Here is a 16776-nt window from a genome sequence, read left to right as displayed (position 1 = left end):
CAATTAAATATCGCCGAGTCCAGACGCCACAGCTGACACTTCCTATTTCAGCTCGCACCCGGGCCGTTTTCAACACCCCATTTCATCACTCCATCATCCAGGAAGCAGCCCCTCTCCGATTTCCTGCAATAGCGTACCGCACTCGGTGAATGGCTCGGCGAGTCGTGCGTCCGGCTCCCCGCCGCGACCGCCCTCCTGACCTTGCTGACCTCTCGTGCTGCCCCCGGGGTGATCCACTCACCCCTCCCCCGCCCACCCGCACAGGAAGAGGGTCACCGGCGGCCGCATCTCGCTTTCAAAGGTCGCCGTCGGTCGCGCTGGGAGATGGGATACGGCTCCCACCCGCTCCGCCACCGGGCGAGCGGCGATCATCGAGACTGTTGCGTTGGAGTTTGTGTGGAAAGGTGATACGTCTGGGATTGAATGTCACTAGAGGTTTGGGCGTGGTTCAGATAACGTCTGTCGGTGGGGGGGGGGGGGGGGAGGGAAGCTGTGTGCCTCAGGCGGATAAGGACAATATTGGCCAAGACGGAGACGTCACTTTCGATGACACAAACGCTGGGGATTAGAGTGGGCGGCGTAATATGAAACTGTCGCCCGGCGCAGAGCAGACACAATAGAGCCGGGGTGGATAAAGGCGGAAGACGCCACCGTCATGTGTCACAATTTGATGGCGAAACATGTTACGCGCACTGGCCTGGGCCGTAGGCCCACCCTATCGTAACTAGATAAAATTGTTAAACGGAATAGCCAGCAAGGCACTATTATTCCATCACTGCTAATAAAGCACGCTTACTGATGAACTATTTGATGCTCTATAATTATAAATAGTCACGGCAGAATTTTGTTTCGCATTATAGTCGAATTACCGTTATGTAGCGTTGATGGCTCCACAGTCCATCTATTATACCTACATGCTACTCCACAGGGCAGTGACTTTCAGAAATCACAACAGGAACCATGAATGAGTGCTAGTGGATAGGAAGTAATACGACCCGTGACGTGCCTACTGATTACCCGGATTTAGATCCCGGACACACCGAAATAAAACAGGCATTGAGTGATCCATTGTCAGCAACAGCTCGACGTTTCCCTTTCTAGTTTCTACAGCCCGGTTGCAACCTCTGTTTGGTAAGGCGGTACGAGTCGTTTGTTCATTGTTCATCGCAAATGTATGTGTAGACACACCAAAGGCCGCTCCCGCCTCGTCGGCACACACGATTGTTTACCGGCTTGGGTCGTGCTCCTTTTAGACCTTCTCTCATGCGGAGTTAATCACAATCGATACCGCATCAGACAGGAATCGCTTTCACGCTTTCATGGATCGATACCTCAGAGACGGTAAGTGCATGAATTATGAACCCTTATCACTACCTGGCGTAGGTAAAAGACCGATCATCTTTAAAAACACACCTAACAGGCAAACAAGTGGCATCGTGTTCTCTCACCAACGCGCCAAACCTCGTTCCATCACAAATACCAGCACTCCTTTGAAAGGTATATTGGTAGGTAAATTCCGTGCGCATGTCTTTTCTTCATCGAACACTAACATTGCAATGTGTACAATACGTCGCACATTCGCGGCTCCGAATATGGCGGCGAGCCACCTCGCACGATGGACACACCCGCTCCTAGCCGTTCAGTTGTACTTTTCATGATCGAGCGATCACCGATTGCTGCCGAGAATTGCTAGCGATGCCAACGCCGCCTGGCGGCGCACATTTGTACTAAGACAGAGCCGGGTCCGTTCTTCACCCGCCTTCGCTCTGCATTTCAAAAGTTTCTGATGACACGTTAACTACCACGTTCAACGAAAAGTGTGTCTTGAATAAGCATGAATGAAATGAGAACACTGTGCGTGTTTTAATGCCAAAACAATACGACTCCATTAGCAAGACTCACGAAAATGCGTAAGAGCCTACTCAGCTCTCAAACGCAAACATTCTCTTCACGAAGTTCAAAAAGGTCACAGCTTACACAAAATTCCGCACAATACATAAAACTCGCCCACAAAACTTGCCCTGTTCAGCGACAGCAGCAGTGAAAGACAATCCCTTCAAGCGCACTTCTTGCTGACCCTGCCCAAGCGTGAAGAGCTTCATTGCCTCAAAGCACAATCAGCCACTTTATGTACGCCACACGCAGAATCGTTAACGGATAGCAGTATGCCGAAGAAGGGAGTGATTAAAGCTGTCCAGGCGACAAATGGCAATGCCCAGATCACAGCAACCTAAAATGAAACTGAAAAATGACCAGAATAGCCGCGAAAAGGATCTTGTCTTGAAGGAAAACAGCATAGGTGATTTTAAATCTAGCTTACCGCAGTTGGCAAGTTGACACCACAGTGTTCTAAAATTGGATATTGGTTGGGTGTGCCGATGAAGAAAAAAATCTTAGGATGAAAAAAGAGAGTAAATAACTGCAGTATTTTTGCAAAATGGTGTAATGCCAATTTTTATGCTAACTGATAAACCAGGATTTCATGTCAGGATCTTGACAGGGTGTGGAACAAAAGGATGTGGGTGCATCAACTGTCAAGTGACAAGTGAACTGGCTGTTGGGAATACATGAAACTCTTTTCAGAGATGAAGTAAAGTTGGTCATTCATATTTTAGAGATGAAAATATTTTCCCCATTAGGTGTGATTTGCCACCAAAAAGGCTGAAAAATGAAACACTGTGACACCAAGACCGAATGCCCAAACGTGTTAAGCGGGTTATTTTCGAGCCTTCTTTGAAGTCATGATGACTCAAAACAAAGCCACCATTATAGAGATCATACAAAAAGAAAAAAAGCCCAAGCTCCGATCATTGCCGATCTACCAGCTCGGACTAAAAACATACACATACGCGAGCTGATGGCATTCAAAATAAACATCACAGTCCCCGCTAGCAATTACTGGCTCGTTCGGTACCTCAAACAACCGCCAAATGCCGAGCACGCTTCGAAAGGCAAATATCTGGGATAAGCTGGTTCACAGGCGACCTGGTAAATGTCACTCTTCGGCGTTAGGGCCTTGTAGACTCAGTCGGTCTCTGATAGTTTCTCAGTGACCGGTTGTGACAGCTGATGGCCCTCAAGGTCATCGCCTCACCGCTGATTGGCTCCCGGTATTGCCATCTGACCATTCATTGGCTCCCAGTTCCGTCGCCTGACCGTTGATTGGCTCTCACCGGTCAGGTGGGCGGCGATTGGCCGCTGGCGAGCGGTGCCTCGCAGGCGGCCGGGATCAGGTCGGACAGCTGGAAGGAGGTGGGCAGACCCTGGCTGGAGCCGCTGGCGGGCGCTGCGGCAGCAGGCTCGTCCACCTGGGGCGGAGGAGACACGGGGAGTCAGCGGTTAGCGTCGCCTTAGGTCTGGAGATCGGTCAGCAAAGGCTACAACATGACGTAATTACAAACTACAGACTACACAAGTCACAACATTGCTCGCGAAAAGTAACAATAAGTTGCCGATAGCAATACCAATTTATTTGGCATTCAACAACAAAACAAACCGTCATAACTGCTTAAAAACGGGACGAACTTCGCATTTTAAAGCAAAATTCGCGTGCTTCCAGGGCCTTGAAAACGCTTGATGCATCAAATATCTTGGTTTTAATGACCAAAAAAGAGCAAGAACACGATGAAATTCTAAGCACGAAGCGAAAACAGCTTGAAACCATACAGCTAACCTTAGACTCGGGCGAATCGTTATCTAACAAATAACAAGCAGCATACCTTATCCTAGAGTAACTAGCCGTTTTTTAAAACGACCACTCACCTCAGCGAGATCGAGCGAGCCGAAGCTGTCGGGGGTGTGTCGCACCAGCTCCTCTGCCGTCATGGCCAGAGGGTCGGAGAGCGACTCCTTCGAAGGCGGCTTGCTCGTCTCCAGGTGGCCCAGGATGCTGCTCAACGAAAAGTCGCCCATCTGGAGACGGGACGGGAGGGCGTCAACATGCCGTCCCTGAGGTCTTGACTCTTGACTCGGTTTTGTGTGAGTGGTTAGCGAGGCAAAAAGAAGGCAAGATTCGAACAAGTTTAGTTTGGCTTAGCTTTCTTTCAAGTACTTTCCTTCTTGAACTTGAACTTGAAAGTTCATGTTCAGAATCTCTAAAATATGCTTTCTGTAAATAAACATGACATCCCTTGTGACAACACTCAAAAAGACACCTTAAGCTACCGCATGTCGAACATTTCATTATAATGCCAGGCTTTGAAGCATGATCGCTTCAGAATCGCGTGGAAGCTCACAATCACTTCCACAAATCACCATCTTTTTCAAGCTATCTTTGCCAGAGCATCGATGGCACAGGGCAACTGCACAGACCACCGAGTGTGTATCACGCACCTCGCTCCAGACCCGTGGACTGGCCGGCGGGGACGGCCTCGGCAGCGAGTTCTCACAGAGGGGCCGGGTCGGGGTCTGGAGTACCGACGAGTCACCGCCGCCCCGGCCGAACGACGCCAGAAAACCTGAAACAAACGGGGATAGGTTAGGAGTCGCGAGCGATGCAGCTGGGACGATTCAAGAAACAGAAATACGATTACGAAATACGATTACGAGATCCGAATACGAAATACGAATACGAAATACGAATACCGGGTTTATTAGCTTTGGACATGCCGACCAGCTTCCCCCACCCGATAGCTCAGAAGTCTACTGAGATTAGAGTCAGTTACCCCCCACACCTCACGTACGCGAGGTTGGTGACTCTACTTCTCCCCCTCCCCACGCACCTTTGGGAGGGTTAAGTTCGAGTCTGCCATAATTGGACTTTATTCCCCTCCCCCCACACTCACCTGAGAAGCTGGAGTTGGAGTTGGCCAGCGTGACATCCATCAGCACATCTGACGAGGCGCCGTTCAGCGAAAACTCCGACTCCGGAGGCGGCGGCAGGCTCTCCGGAGTGGAGGACCTCTCCGGGATGTGGAGGACCGGAGGCGCGGCGGGCTCCTCGCCTCCCGGTTGGGGCGGGGGCGGAGGAGGCGGTGGGGGAGGGGCGGGGGCGGGGGCGGGCGCCCTAGTGTCTCCGGTGTCCAGTACGGGCATTGAGATGGTGATACCCGGAGTGGCCGCCGAGGAGACGGGTACAGGCACGGAGACGGGCACGAAACTGCCAGCAGTCTGGGGAGGGGAGACAGTGGGTCAGCCTCAGCATGGCGATATGAAAACTGCTAAAGACGTAGCACTCATTATTGAAACTGGGAACTAGCAATATTTGTAAGCTCGTGCGAGCCAAAAAGCACAACATTCGTGCATAAGCGATTCTGAGTAGCTTACAGTCTTCCAGACCTAACCAGTAAGTAAGTACATTGTACATTGTACAAACATCCCACGCAAGCCCACGCCAGCATTCTACAACCTCAGTAAGCCAGTGATGTTATCCAGTTATGATCCCCGCAATTCTTTAGTCAGCCCCCACCCCCATTCCTTCCAAAGTGAGCTAGAATCCGCGCCACTGACCTGCGTCTGTCCGGCCACCAGTCGCAGGTTGACCATGGAGATGCCACCGCCGCCCTGATTCCGAGGCACCAGCGGCAGCATGCGCTGCACCACCACCTGGCTCTTGCGGCCCGGCCGGCCGGCGCGGTTGTTGGAGCGAGGCAGAGTGCGCAGCTGGCGAGGTAGAGAGCGGACCGTCAGAAACGGAGTCGTCAGATACGGGGTAAAACGGGAACGGGATGGCAGAATTGTGAGCTCGTTCTACGAATTGACAGCGGATAAGGGAAAATAGCACGGAAGCTCTAAGCTCTTTATGATTGCATGACACAAACTGCAATCACACAGAACAAACTATTACACATTTTACAGTACATAGCAAACTAATCTTGACAGAACCAGCTTCCACCGAGGCATTGCTGAAGCGCCTGTCGACAGTAGCGTCCCCTTTAACACACACTCGTACAACAGAACGTAAAGCTCCCAGACATTTCGCCTCACAAAATGGCCGCATAATACGATAGCCGGATTTCCTAGCGTGTTTATCAGAGCTGCCCACTGGTGGCGCAATCTCCCTACCGTACTAGTTTACATGATTTGATAGCGACGGCAATACAACCACTCTCCAGCACAAAATAATCCAACACAGCACAAACAAACAAAGGACTCAGAGCCCCGACATACTCAACTCGCCACCCAACCCACAACACCTTCCCCCACTAACCGCCGTTTCCAGAGGAGGCCTCATGACACCCGCGTCCGTCCCAGCGCCGGCCGCCGGCAGCTGAGGCCTCGCGCGGGTCATCGCTGGAGCGATAGGGATCGGTCGCCGCGCGCCGGGCTCCTGAGGCCCGCCCGGCCGGCGCGGTCCCGACGCCACGTAGTAGAGGGGCTCCCGGCCGGGGAGAGGTCGGTGCGCCATGCTGGGTGGTGTCTGGGTACCTGTGGTGACCAGGGGTCCGGCCGGGAACACGCGGCCCCGTGTTTCCGTCTGCCCGGCAAAGGAGGGATGTCAATGGTCAGTAATGGGGGATCAGTTGAGGAGCTCAGACAACGAAATTCGTCACAAGTCAGGAAAAAATACCTCAATGACCAACCAAGTAGATTCAGACGCATCACTAGTATAGCTATAATATAATTCTGTCCTGAATACAATTATACCATCACAGATGTAAACTAACCTAACGTCAAATCGGTCTTTCACACTCTTCGTATAGCATACGCACAAAGGCACGATTATGTCTTCGATTATCCGGATGACCACACTCACCTTTATTTTGGCCAGCCGTGCGACGTTTAACAGCTGAGCCAGCATCGACGTCAGCATCTTCACCTTGCGGGAGGCCTCGCTGTCCGCCCCGACGGCAGTGGTATCGGTGAGCGCCCGAGCCGCTGCCACCTGTAGCGCCCACTTCTTCAGCTGGTCGGAGGGCTCGCCGAAGGGCGCAGGCTCGGCCGGCACCACCTCAGCCGTCGGTGCCGTCCCGTTCGTCTCCTCTTTCGTCTCCTCCTTGCCCTCAGCGTTCAGCTGTTTGAGGGAGACGTTCTTCGGCAGCCAGAAATATTGTAGTTTGATGGTGTCTGGACGATTCACCTGAAAGAGACGCGTCAAAATCGTCATTACCAGCAGTATCGGTAGGCCATCTGCGGAGAACGATACGGCACGAATGCACCGGGAAGTGGGAACATGTTCTAAATTGATATGCCCAGGACAAGAAAGTGTGCCTGCAAAATAACAATGAGAAGTAAAACAATCTGACAGGACATGAGCATCAAAATCACATTGTTCATCGTGAAAGAACGAAGCAACTAAAGCTTGTAAGGCTATATAATGCCTCCACGGACGATCCGATTAAATACGGCGAACTCATAATCTGACCTAGCACACTCTACCAGCCACCCCACGCCGATTCCCGTGTGCGAGCGCTCACCATCATGTAGAGCTCGCCGACTGTGCGGGTGCCGGCCGTCTCCGCCGTCCAGCCCGTGTTCAGCTCACTGCGCTGTGTCCTCTCGGCCTCCCTCCTCTCCTCCTCCAGCCGCGACCGCTCCTGCTCCTCCCGCTGCTCCTCCTCGTCCCTCCTCCGCTCCGCCTCCTCCAGCTGCTTCCTGAGCCGCTCCTGACGCAGCCTCCTGCGAGCGTCCTCCTGTTTCTGTCTCGCCTCCTCCAACTTCTGTTTCGCCTCTTCCTGTCTTTGTCGCGCTTCCTCCTGCTTCCTTGCCTCCTTTTGTTTCACCTCTTCCTGTCGTGACAGCTCAGACTCTGCCTCATCACAGGCGGACTCTCGTTTCGCTCCGGCCGACGGCGCATCCTCACTAACTTTCTTTGGCCCCGCACTGCCCGCACCCGCCGACTCAGACACCGAATGCAGCTCCTCCAGAACGTTCTCGAAGCTCAGTCGGACGCCACAGTCGGGTGTGGTGGGTGCCGGCGCGGGCGGCGGCTGGGGGGTGGGTGTGCGCGGCGCCGGCGGCTCCGAGAGCAGCATCATCCGCTCCTGGTAGCGCTCGAAGCTCAGGTTGACCACGGGGGCTGGCGGCGCCGGACGGATCACCTGAGCTGACAATTTGTAGTCGGATGTGGCACGTAGCACGAGCCGACGGGCCGGAACAGGGGCAGGCTCGTCACCACACACCTTCTCCAACTGAACAGGGTGCAGTCAAGGAAATAGCGAACTAAATACATCATTCAATCATCGCAAACCATAATGCCGTAATGTCACGATGCTAAAGCAAAAACTAGTGTGGAACCCACACCGAAACGATTCCTCATTAAGAAAACGATGATCCATAAAACTGATAACGGTGAAAGATCCAAGCTCAAATGATTCATCGACACAAGCAAAGGGGCCCACCCACAGCTGCAGGCCAGCATGCAACCACTAAAATCATTCCATTCCAGCAACATAACTAGCGCCTCTTAGTCTTCCACTCCCTCCCAGCCCGCTTTCAAACACGTTTTCAGAGGATACAGCTCTGTCGGCCTCGGTTTTCCATCTTTTCTCCAGGGCCAATACCAGCGTTCTGAGCCGATACTGGAGCGGCAGTGTGGCACGCAGTCGCGGGTTGTGAGACAGAGACTGCACGTGGTACCAGGCCTCGTTGGTGGCCGGTGTGAGCTCCAGCTGGGTACGAGCCGGCAGACGGACGAACGGCTCCTCAGCCGGGTCTGTGGATGAAAGTGATGGGGTGTCGCAGTGAATAAATATGGTGAACAGGCCAGTGCTCGCAGACAGGCTATGGGCCGAAGTGACCGGCGTAAATGATCACAAATAAGGTTCTCCACAACTCAGGGCTACACCTAATCAGTTTAAGACGACATTGGGTAACACATGTGCTAGAGCAGACCTCCAAGATATACATATCCACGAATCTATGCCACTCGGTACTCGATGGACCTCCTTTACACCCAGTCAACCACTCAGATAACTTAGCTTCTAGCCCACCGACCTTGGATCCTGTTGATTTTCTTCAGCGCGCGGCAGACGGGCGTGCGGATGCGGTACGTCTTGCCCCGGAGCCGGACGGTGGTGCTGCCGCGGTAAACTAGCTCGTTCAGGCGCTGTCCACTGCGCTCGTTCAACATGCCGATCCGCTTCCGCAGCTCGCCGTAGTTGACCAGCAGGTAGATCTCCTGGATGGAACGCTTCACGTCTGTACGAATAGGTCACGGGATAGTGAGTGGTGAAGTTTAAGCTTTGAAATGGATAAATTAAGTCAACATGCAGATGTCAGTTTTATAACATCCTAGTGCGTGCAGTGGCGGCGGAACACCTTCAATTAAGGGGGAGGGGGCACTGCCAACTTTTGGTCCCATTCTTTCCATGCAACGCCCATAGGGCTAATGTTAAAATGCCAAAATCAAAGGGGGGGGGGCACGGTGCCCCAGTGTCCCCCTCGTTCCGCCGCCTATGAGTGCGTTAGTAATTAATACCCAGCTTTTATTTTCCGAACATGTCAAAGTGAGCCAGTACATAAACCGCAAACGATTTATCAACACACACTGCTGCCAAGGTGCCTTCCTGGGAAAAAATCAGCTTCTAAAGCTATTTAAATCTACCAGCACATGCACGTTGGGTGTACCTGGAGGAAACTGGACGTATTTGGAGATTTTGTTCAGAGTCCTGTAGTAAAAGAAGCGAATCTGATCACGGTTGCGGACTTGATCTTGACCAGCCTTGTTCTTCATTTTCTTCTTGGCAATGTAGTTCTGCAGTGCCTGGAAGTTCTTACCGAAGTCATTCAGAGCTTCAAAGAATACCGTCTTATCTGACGGTGACCACTTCTCCCAGGTCCTTTTGCTTTTCTCCGGCGGGCCTTCTGGCTTTTTATCGTCTTCTGTCGTATCTGAAAATCGTACAGATAATAGTCGTCACAGTAAAGACACTCACAGGCACTCAGAATATCGGCAATTTGAACCTCTCACGGATATCGTCTCGTTTGCAATTCGTTTGTTTGTTTGTTGGGGGTTAAGGGCGCGCCGACGGCGAGGTCATTTTGCGCCCATCTCTCGTTGGCAATTCATCTGAGAAACTCATTAACTCTCATTTATCTCATGGTTGTGCGAACAGAAAGCCGCCGAGAACGAAGCACTTAGGCTCGCTTACGTGTCTCACAGCCGGATTCCCGAAAATAAACTGATTAATCAAGTAGCACTATCATTAATGCCCACATAATTTGCCACCTTCACTCGGCGCTGTCTCTACTCCACATACTCTCATTCCGTTGGCGAGCATACCTCTGGCGCGTTTTCGGCAGGCGGAGCGGGCCGGGCTGGGTTTCACGTCCTTGCTCTCGTGCTCTGGCGGCGCCTCGGCCGGCTCGGCGGCCGCCTCCGTCTCTTCGCGCGCCTCCGCCAGCTGCTCGCGCCGCGCGCTGCGCAGCGTCGGCGTGTTGCGCACCGACAGACGGCGCGCGACCGGCGGCTCGGGCGGCGGCGGCGGCGGCGGAGGCGTGGACGGCCGCGGGGCCGGAGTCGGGGGGTCCATCGCGCCGATCACACTGCCGACATGGGTTTCATTATGTGAGGACAACCAAAATATGTGAACAGTGTAGTGCAACTGGGCTTTCTTTTTCATGGGTTTATTTGAGATGATAGCTCACAAACAATAGCTATAATGGAAAAATGCTACACACCAAATGGCAATGAGAACAATGTTGTAAATTTAGCACCTAAGAAACATTGATAATCACAACATATACACCAACTACCATGAGACTGCATTGGTATTACAATTAAATGCTATTTCATAATCACAAATTGATTTTTGTTACATATTTGTATTGCAGTTCATGTTTATGATCCTTTTCAAACAATGGGTAACCAGCTGTGTAAATAACAAATATTTCATTAAAAGGAAGGCAGAGTTAATTTTTTCATCTATTAATAAAAGTCATCAGAAGCCATGCACAAAAATATAATCAGTTGACTGCCCCTAACTTGAAGAACACTAATAAATAATCAGGTAATTCAAGAATTCACAATTGGTTTCTTTAAAAACAAGATTTAAGGGTTTGAACCATTGAAGAGAAGTTGAGAAGCAGCAATTAAAGCTTAAAAAGCATTTGAAGAGGAACATAGCATTGTTCTTTGACAGGTTCTTCACCATATTAGTAGGTACCTTAATATTAGCTTACACTAAGAAGTATCAGAAAAGAACTACAAAGCAAAATCCTTGTATATGACATCCTCAGTCATGCAAGTTAAATGAATGCTAAATTTTTACAAGCTTTGTTCCTTTCCATACCAAACAGGACAGGTTGACTTAGGGATTTCATTGATTCAGGAATATTGAATGTTGCTCTCCAAAAAAATGTTGTGAATTCAGCTTGGCTACAGATGCTTTTGTTCATGTCAGGGGCACACCCAATGATACTACACATTAAACAATGCTATATATTTTCCCATACTGGCTGGTAAAACACTGCACTGTGCTCAACATTGTTCTGGCCTGGCTGGTATGAAAAAGAATATCAGGCAATATCAAAGGTTGCATCTAGAAAATAGGAAAAAAAAACTAAGAATAACTTATACAGGAGAATGCATTACTGCATGAAACAACTGTAAAGCCCAAAAATGAGGTATATAACTGCAAAAACAATTGAAGGTAACAATTCAAACTGATGAAAACTTCAAGTAATTCCAACAATTAGCAGATGCATACAACCAGTATAACGCCTTTTGTGGCGACTAACGGAGCGAGCGAGAGGGTGGGCCTTGCACGTGCGAAATTGCGAGGGGGTACCTCCAACTGACTTGTGCACGGCACCTTACTAATAGGTCTCTAGCGATGTGCCAAATTTGAGCACAATCGGCCCAGCCGTTCTCGAGATCTGGAAGCGGCACCCTGCACGTGCGCACGTGCAAAATGGGTCCCAGCTGACTTGTGCACGGCACCCTACTAACTGCTCCGTAACCGTGTACCAAATTTGAGCGCAATCGGTCCAGCCGTTCTCGAGATCTGGAAACGACCCCTGCACGTGCGCACGTGCAGCAGCACCCCAACTCTGGCACATGGATATGCATTGCCTAGTGGGTGCCTACCTACATGCCAACTCTCAGCGCAATCGGCCCAGTAGTTACCGAGATATTGTAACAATTACAAAAGTGACACCTCTTCGTTTTGCACGTGGCACGTGCATAAGGGGTCACCCACATGCATCGGGAATAGTGCAATACTTGGTAGAAGGAATGAAGCTACCCTACAAAAATTACCGCATGTAAATCGGTCAAGTGGTTGCTGAGATATAAGCCTCGCAAAAGCGTGACCACGGCCGGCCGGCTGGCCGGCCGACCGGCCGCTCATACTCAGAAATTTCCGTTAATCTAAGGAAAGACTACGCTCGCTCCGTAACCAATTCATACTATAGCAAGCACTGCTGCTGCACAGAACACCAGGGGTCAGTTGCTGGTGCACTTTGACTTGAGCTTGAGGCTAAGCAGGGTTACATAAACAAATTGTAGGTACACATTTGTAAGCAAGAACATAGAATACACCAACATCAAATTAAAAAATGCAATCAGTTTCTTAAAACCATTTTAATTGATAAGTAACAGAAGGCAACTACCGCTCGCCGCCATTCAGCGATGGGCTCAGGGCTGAGACGTCATCCCAAAATACAAAGAAAACTAGCACAATTCTGCATCAAAAACAGAATAATTTAACACCAAATTGTCAAGAATTCCTGCCTGATTCAGTAATTCAGACATCCGTGACTCACATTTCAATCGTAAGCAAATACTTCAGCCAAGACTGAGACGGGAAATATGGCGCCAGAACGCGGACAACATGGCAGTTCCGCGGGATTCCGCTGCGGAGGATCGGAAACGGGCACCGGGTCGGGGGGATTGGGGAGTTCGAGAGCGCTCGCTCGAACTCTCAGTTATTTATCCTCCTTCTCTCCAACATTACTGTACAAAATCTTTGACGTCATTTATTCTTCTGGTTTTGATTTGTCAATTGGTCTTCATAGTTCGCTATAATTATATTGTTTGCTTTGTTTGAAAAAAGCTAAATGTTAATTTCTTTTTAAATCAACATAAATATACTTGATTGCCGAAGATAAGATGATTCTATGAATCTGACTTTGCCAAAAACCCATTTCAACCTTTTTGATTTGTGATGTCATTTATTGATAATTGCTGTCTGCTATTCATCTTTCCAGCTTATTTCCCTTGATCCTGAAACTTGCGCGAATGGTACAAATGCAGCGCAGAGTAAGCTACTTCCCAGTAAAAGAGCAAATGACGTTTATATCAAATTTTGATGCTTTTTGATTTTATTTTAATTGTTTTTGAATCTCTAAAATAGTTAATTTACGTCGTTTTACCACATTAGTTCACACATTCCTGTAAAAAGTGCAAATTTTTTTAAAAGATCCTCACAAGTTAATTTGATGTCATTTATTTTGGTATTAAAATACGACCTGCGAGCTACTTATCATCCAAGTAATGGCCCAAACATTTTAGGACGTGTTGGTGCTGCGCAGAGCTGAATTAAATTTCGGGCTCTGGTATTAACTGGATAATTCGCCAGCTGACGCCGTATGGTGGCGCTAGTGGAGCAGCACCATATGACGTCAGCAGAAAACACCGTGAGCAGCTATGAAATGGGAGCGAGCACCACGGAAATATCGAAAGGTGATGGACATGTACTGACTCTGGTCATTCAAGTACCACCAATACCATACAAAAACCATATAATATCATCAAGACTGATTCTGGAATCAATTCGTTCGGGTATTTAAAACACATAAAAAATGTTTGTTACCAAATTCTGAAACAGTATAAGGATATTCTTGTTCCTTACTTTTACCTTGTGGAGTACTTTTACAATACCTTTTACTTGCTTTCTAGTATGCCCATCACTATCTCAGAATCTGGATTGCAACGCTGTAGGAAAACTTTTTTTCATTTGTCATTTCTTCCACTTTTGAGCAGTGATAATTTATTTGGTTTTATACATTAAATAATGAAGACGGCTCCTAGCTTCTTAGGGATCTGCAATGGCCCAGAGAGCAAAATCAGATATTTTCTAGAAACTTGAGGCCACTATTTTCTTATATGCTAGATAATATACAAATATTGACATGTAAAGAATGATACGGGTTTATAATTCTGCAGAAATATAAATTTAAAGTATTCAAAAAAATTTAGGAACCGTTTTAAAATCTTCCATAATGACTTCTTTCAATACAAGGTGGTAGCAATTTCAGTTAACAATAAAGCAGCACATGGCAGTACCTTGAGGCGCGCTGGCAGTTGCTCCAGGTGGCGCTCGGCACACCCCGCCAGATGGCGAGCCGGTCTCGAGGTCGCAGGTTGCAGACACTTTGTCAAGGCGGCGGTTCACGGCCCCGAGCTGCAGGGCGCTGCGCTGCCATGCACTGCTGCATGGTTGAGCTGCGATGATCCATAACCAATCGGCACCTGCAGGCGGCAACTGCAATTCGATCTTCGAGATGTTCTCTGTTCCCCGACTTTCCCTTTTCGTTGTACCGGGTGAAGTGAATATTCTTTGAATATTCTTCTGACAGTCAGTCTTTAGTCCTACATTATGTTGTCAATCAGATTAAATTAGTTCAAAAACCGTCGTAGTCTGTCTCATTCGCAGTCTACATCTCCACATGCGCACCCATACATGCTCAAAAGTTTCACTACGTATGTACACTGCAGTGTACCCTGATGAAAAATGTTTTGCTGAAATCAGAGACACATCCCAAGGTAGGCCATAGTGTCCATGGACATATATTTAAGTCAAAACAGATCAAACAGATAAACACAATTCCAATCATCAAGTCAACCAGCATCGACAATCTGCACATAAGTTCTAAACCTATTGCAAGACTACTTTGTATTCAAACTTTGTATTGCAGAAGGGTGGAAGCTGCATGGAATTATGCGACAATTTCAGCGTGCATCCACGCTCGAAAGAGCAGGGTTAATTGTAACAATGTCAATACCATAACAATAACGTAATTGTAGGTGTTGTGATTCGGTTGTCTCTTGTCTGTGCTGGCCATTGCGCGGGCGGTCCAGCGGCGGAACTCGGCTTCGCCGCCGTGGCGCGCTGGCAGTTGCTTCTTCCTCTTCTTCTGCATCCCACCGCCAACCCGCTCAGGGGGGCGGCGGGTCGAACGGCGGCTCGGCCCGCCCAACATCCTCGATGAAGGTGACGACCTTCGTCGCCGGGCCGCCGAGGACGTCGACCAGGCGAGGGTCGACATCCCAGCGGCGGCGGCGGGCCGCCTCATAGGCCGGACAATCGGTCAGTAGGTGCGCCGCGCTGTCGGGCTCCACGCACGCGGGGCATTCGTCGTTGGCTGCCGGGCCAATCTTGTGGAGCGTGTCACGGGTCAGCGGTGATGTGCCGGTCCTCAGCTGGGACAGCGTCACCGACCCCCAGCGCGCCAGGGAGTCGTGGCCAGGCGTGGGGTCCGGGTGCGGGTGGGCAGCGGTTGCCCTCTGTCGCGACAGCTCCCGGACATGGCGCGTGACGGCGGCCCGCGCACTCGACAGGTCGATCGGTGCGCTGTCTTGGTCGCCCGCCGTGGCCTCGCCAGCCAGGCGGTCGGCGGTTTTGTTGCCGTCCAGCCCGGCATGGCCTGGCACCCACTGGAGCACCGTCTCGGTGCCGTTCTCGGCGAGGGTGCTCAGCACTCAGCAGCCTCCACACCTCGGCGGCCAGGGCCATGGTCTGGTTAGCTGGGCCGCGGCCGAGTAGTTGGAGCCCAGACCTTGAGTCGGTGAGGAGGCGGACCGACTTGGTCGATGCCAACTCCCCGTCCTCCAGGCCGGCCACAGCCGCGAACGCCTCGCGCATGGCGGTCAGTTCTGCTCTCAGGCTGGAGCAGACCGCCCCTGCAGGAGCGCGCACGGTCTCTTCTATGTTGAGGTGGTGGAACTGGATCAGCGCCTGCACCGCCCTGTTCTGTCCCGCCGTGAGCCGAGCCGTCCGACCAGATAGTGACGTCCGGGTGCGGGAGCTCTGCAATGGCTCACAGGGCAGCTTCCCTGCGGACTGCAGGCGGGTCCGACCAGCGGGTGACCACGGGCAGGTCCACCCTGAAGGTGATGCCGCCGCGGTGGCCCAGCTATGGCGGGTCGCAGCTGTAGAACGCCGAACCTGTAACACAATAGAATTGCAATTGTAACAAAGACCTGCATGGTCAGCACACATCTGCAGTGACTGTCATCCCAAGTTGGTATGAATTGGAACAAAGTTGGGTCATGGTAGCAGACGTAACACAAGCTGTTGTGATATGCCATACCGTAGGACTAGGTCGTAGGTTGTAAATTTTAGGTTTAAGGCTGTAGGTTGTAGGTCAGGTTAGGTAAGGTTTGGTTAGAAAGACCCATTCTCGTGCATCAGGCAGCTTGTGCTACACCTACCTTACCAATACCTAATTTGAATTCCTAAAATTGATGGCAAACAGGCTTTTTGTATAACAAGTGTGGTTAATTGTTCTAATCCCCGCTGCAATGTGAGGGTGACTGCTTTCCTACAATCACAATATTTAAATTCATATAGGTAGGTGTTAACATGTTCAGAAAATGATACAAAATATGACACAATTATAGCTGCAACTGGATAATTGATACCAACCTCTACTTAAAGTTTCTGCAGCCTTATAACCTCACAAATGACTAAATTGCCAAAATAAATCCCTTAGTACAATAGCTTGACTCTAAAATAACAGAACTTTTCCATGCAGACCCTGGAATGGAGGGTTTATGAAAAGTAACAAAAATAAACATTCACTAATATCAATATGTTGTTATAAATTTCATATGTAGCATGAGCGCCAATACTGCCTTCATTTACAATTTTGCTACTGTTTTCCACTCACAAA

At 50.1% G+C, this 16776-nt stretch overlaps 1 protein-coding gene across 1 annotated transcript; it reads right to left on the bottom strand.

Annotated features, from left to right (window-relative positions):
• Positions 1-1485: 1485 nt before the first annotated feature.
• LOC122375788 (protein cramped-like) lies at positions 1486-12784 on the bottom strand. The gene is made up of 13 exons (XM_043355292.1): positions 12646-12784; positions 10163-10425; positions 9508-9771; positions 8875-9078; positions 8397-8593; positions 7356-8069; positions 6695-7018; positions 6149-6415; positions 5449-5601; positions 4785-5109; positions 4333-4457; positions 3763-3912; positions 1486-3308 (listed from the first exon to the last, which is right to left on the bottom strand). Exons 2-13 carry the CDS (start codon positions 10410-10412, stop codon positions 3177-3179), a joined length of 3105 nt encoding a protein of 1034 aa, XP_043211227.1. The 5' UTR covers positions 10413-10425; positions 12646-12784; the 3' UTR covers positions 1486-3176.
• Positions 12785-16776: the final 3992 nt, after the last annotated feature.

The sequence above is a fragment of the Amphibalanus amphitrite genome, unplaced genomic scaffold (genome assembly GCF_019059575.1).
Source record: "Amphibalanus amphitrite isolate SeventyFive unplaced genomic scaffold, NRLGWU_Aamphi_draft 001920F_arrow, whole genome shotgun sequence".
Taxonomy (NCBI): domain Eukaryota; kingdom Metazoa; phylum Arthropoda; class Thecostraca; order Balanomorpha; family Balanidae; genus Amphibalanus; species Amphibalanus amphitrite.
Note: the sequence above shows the minus strand (reverse complement) of the source record. Positions and strands in the feature narration are given on the sequence as shown.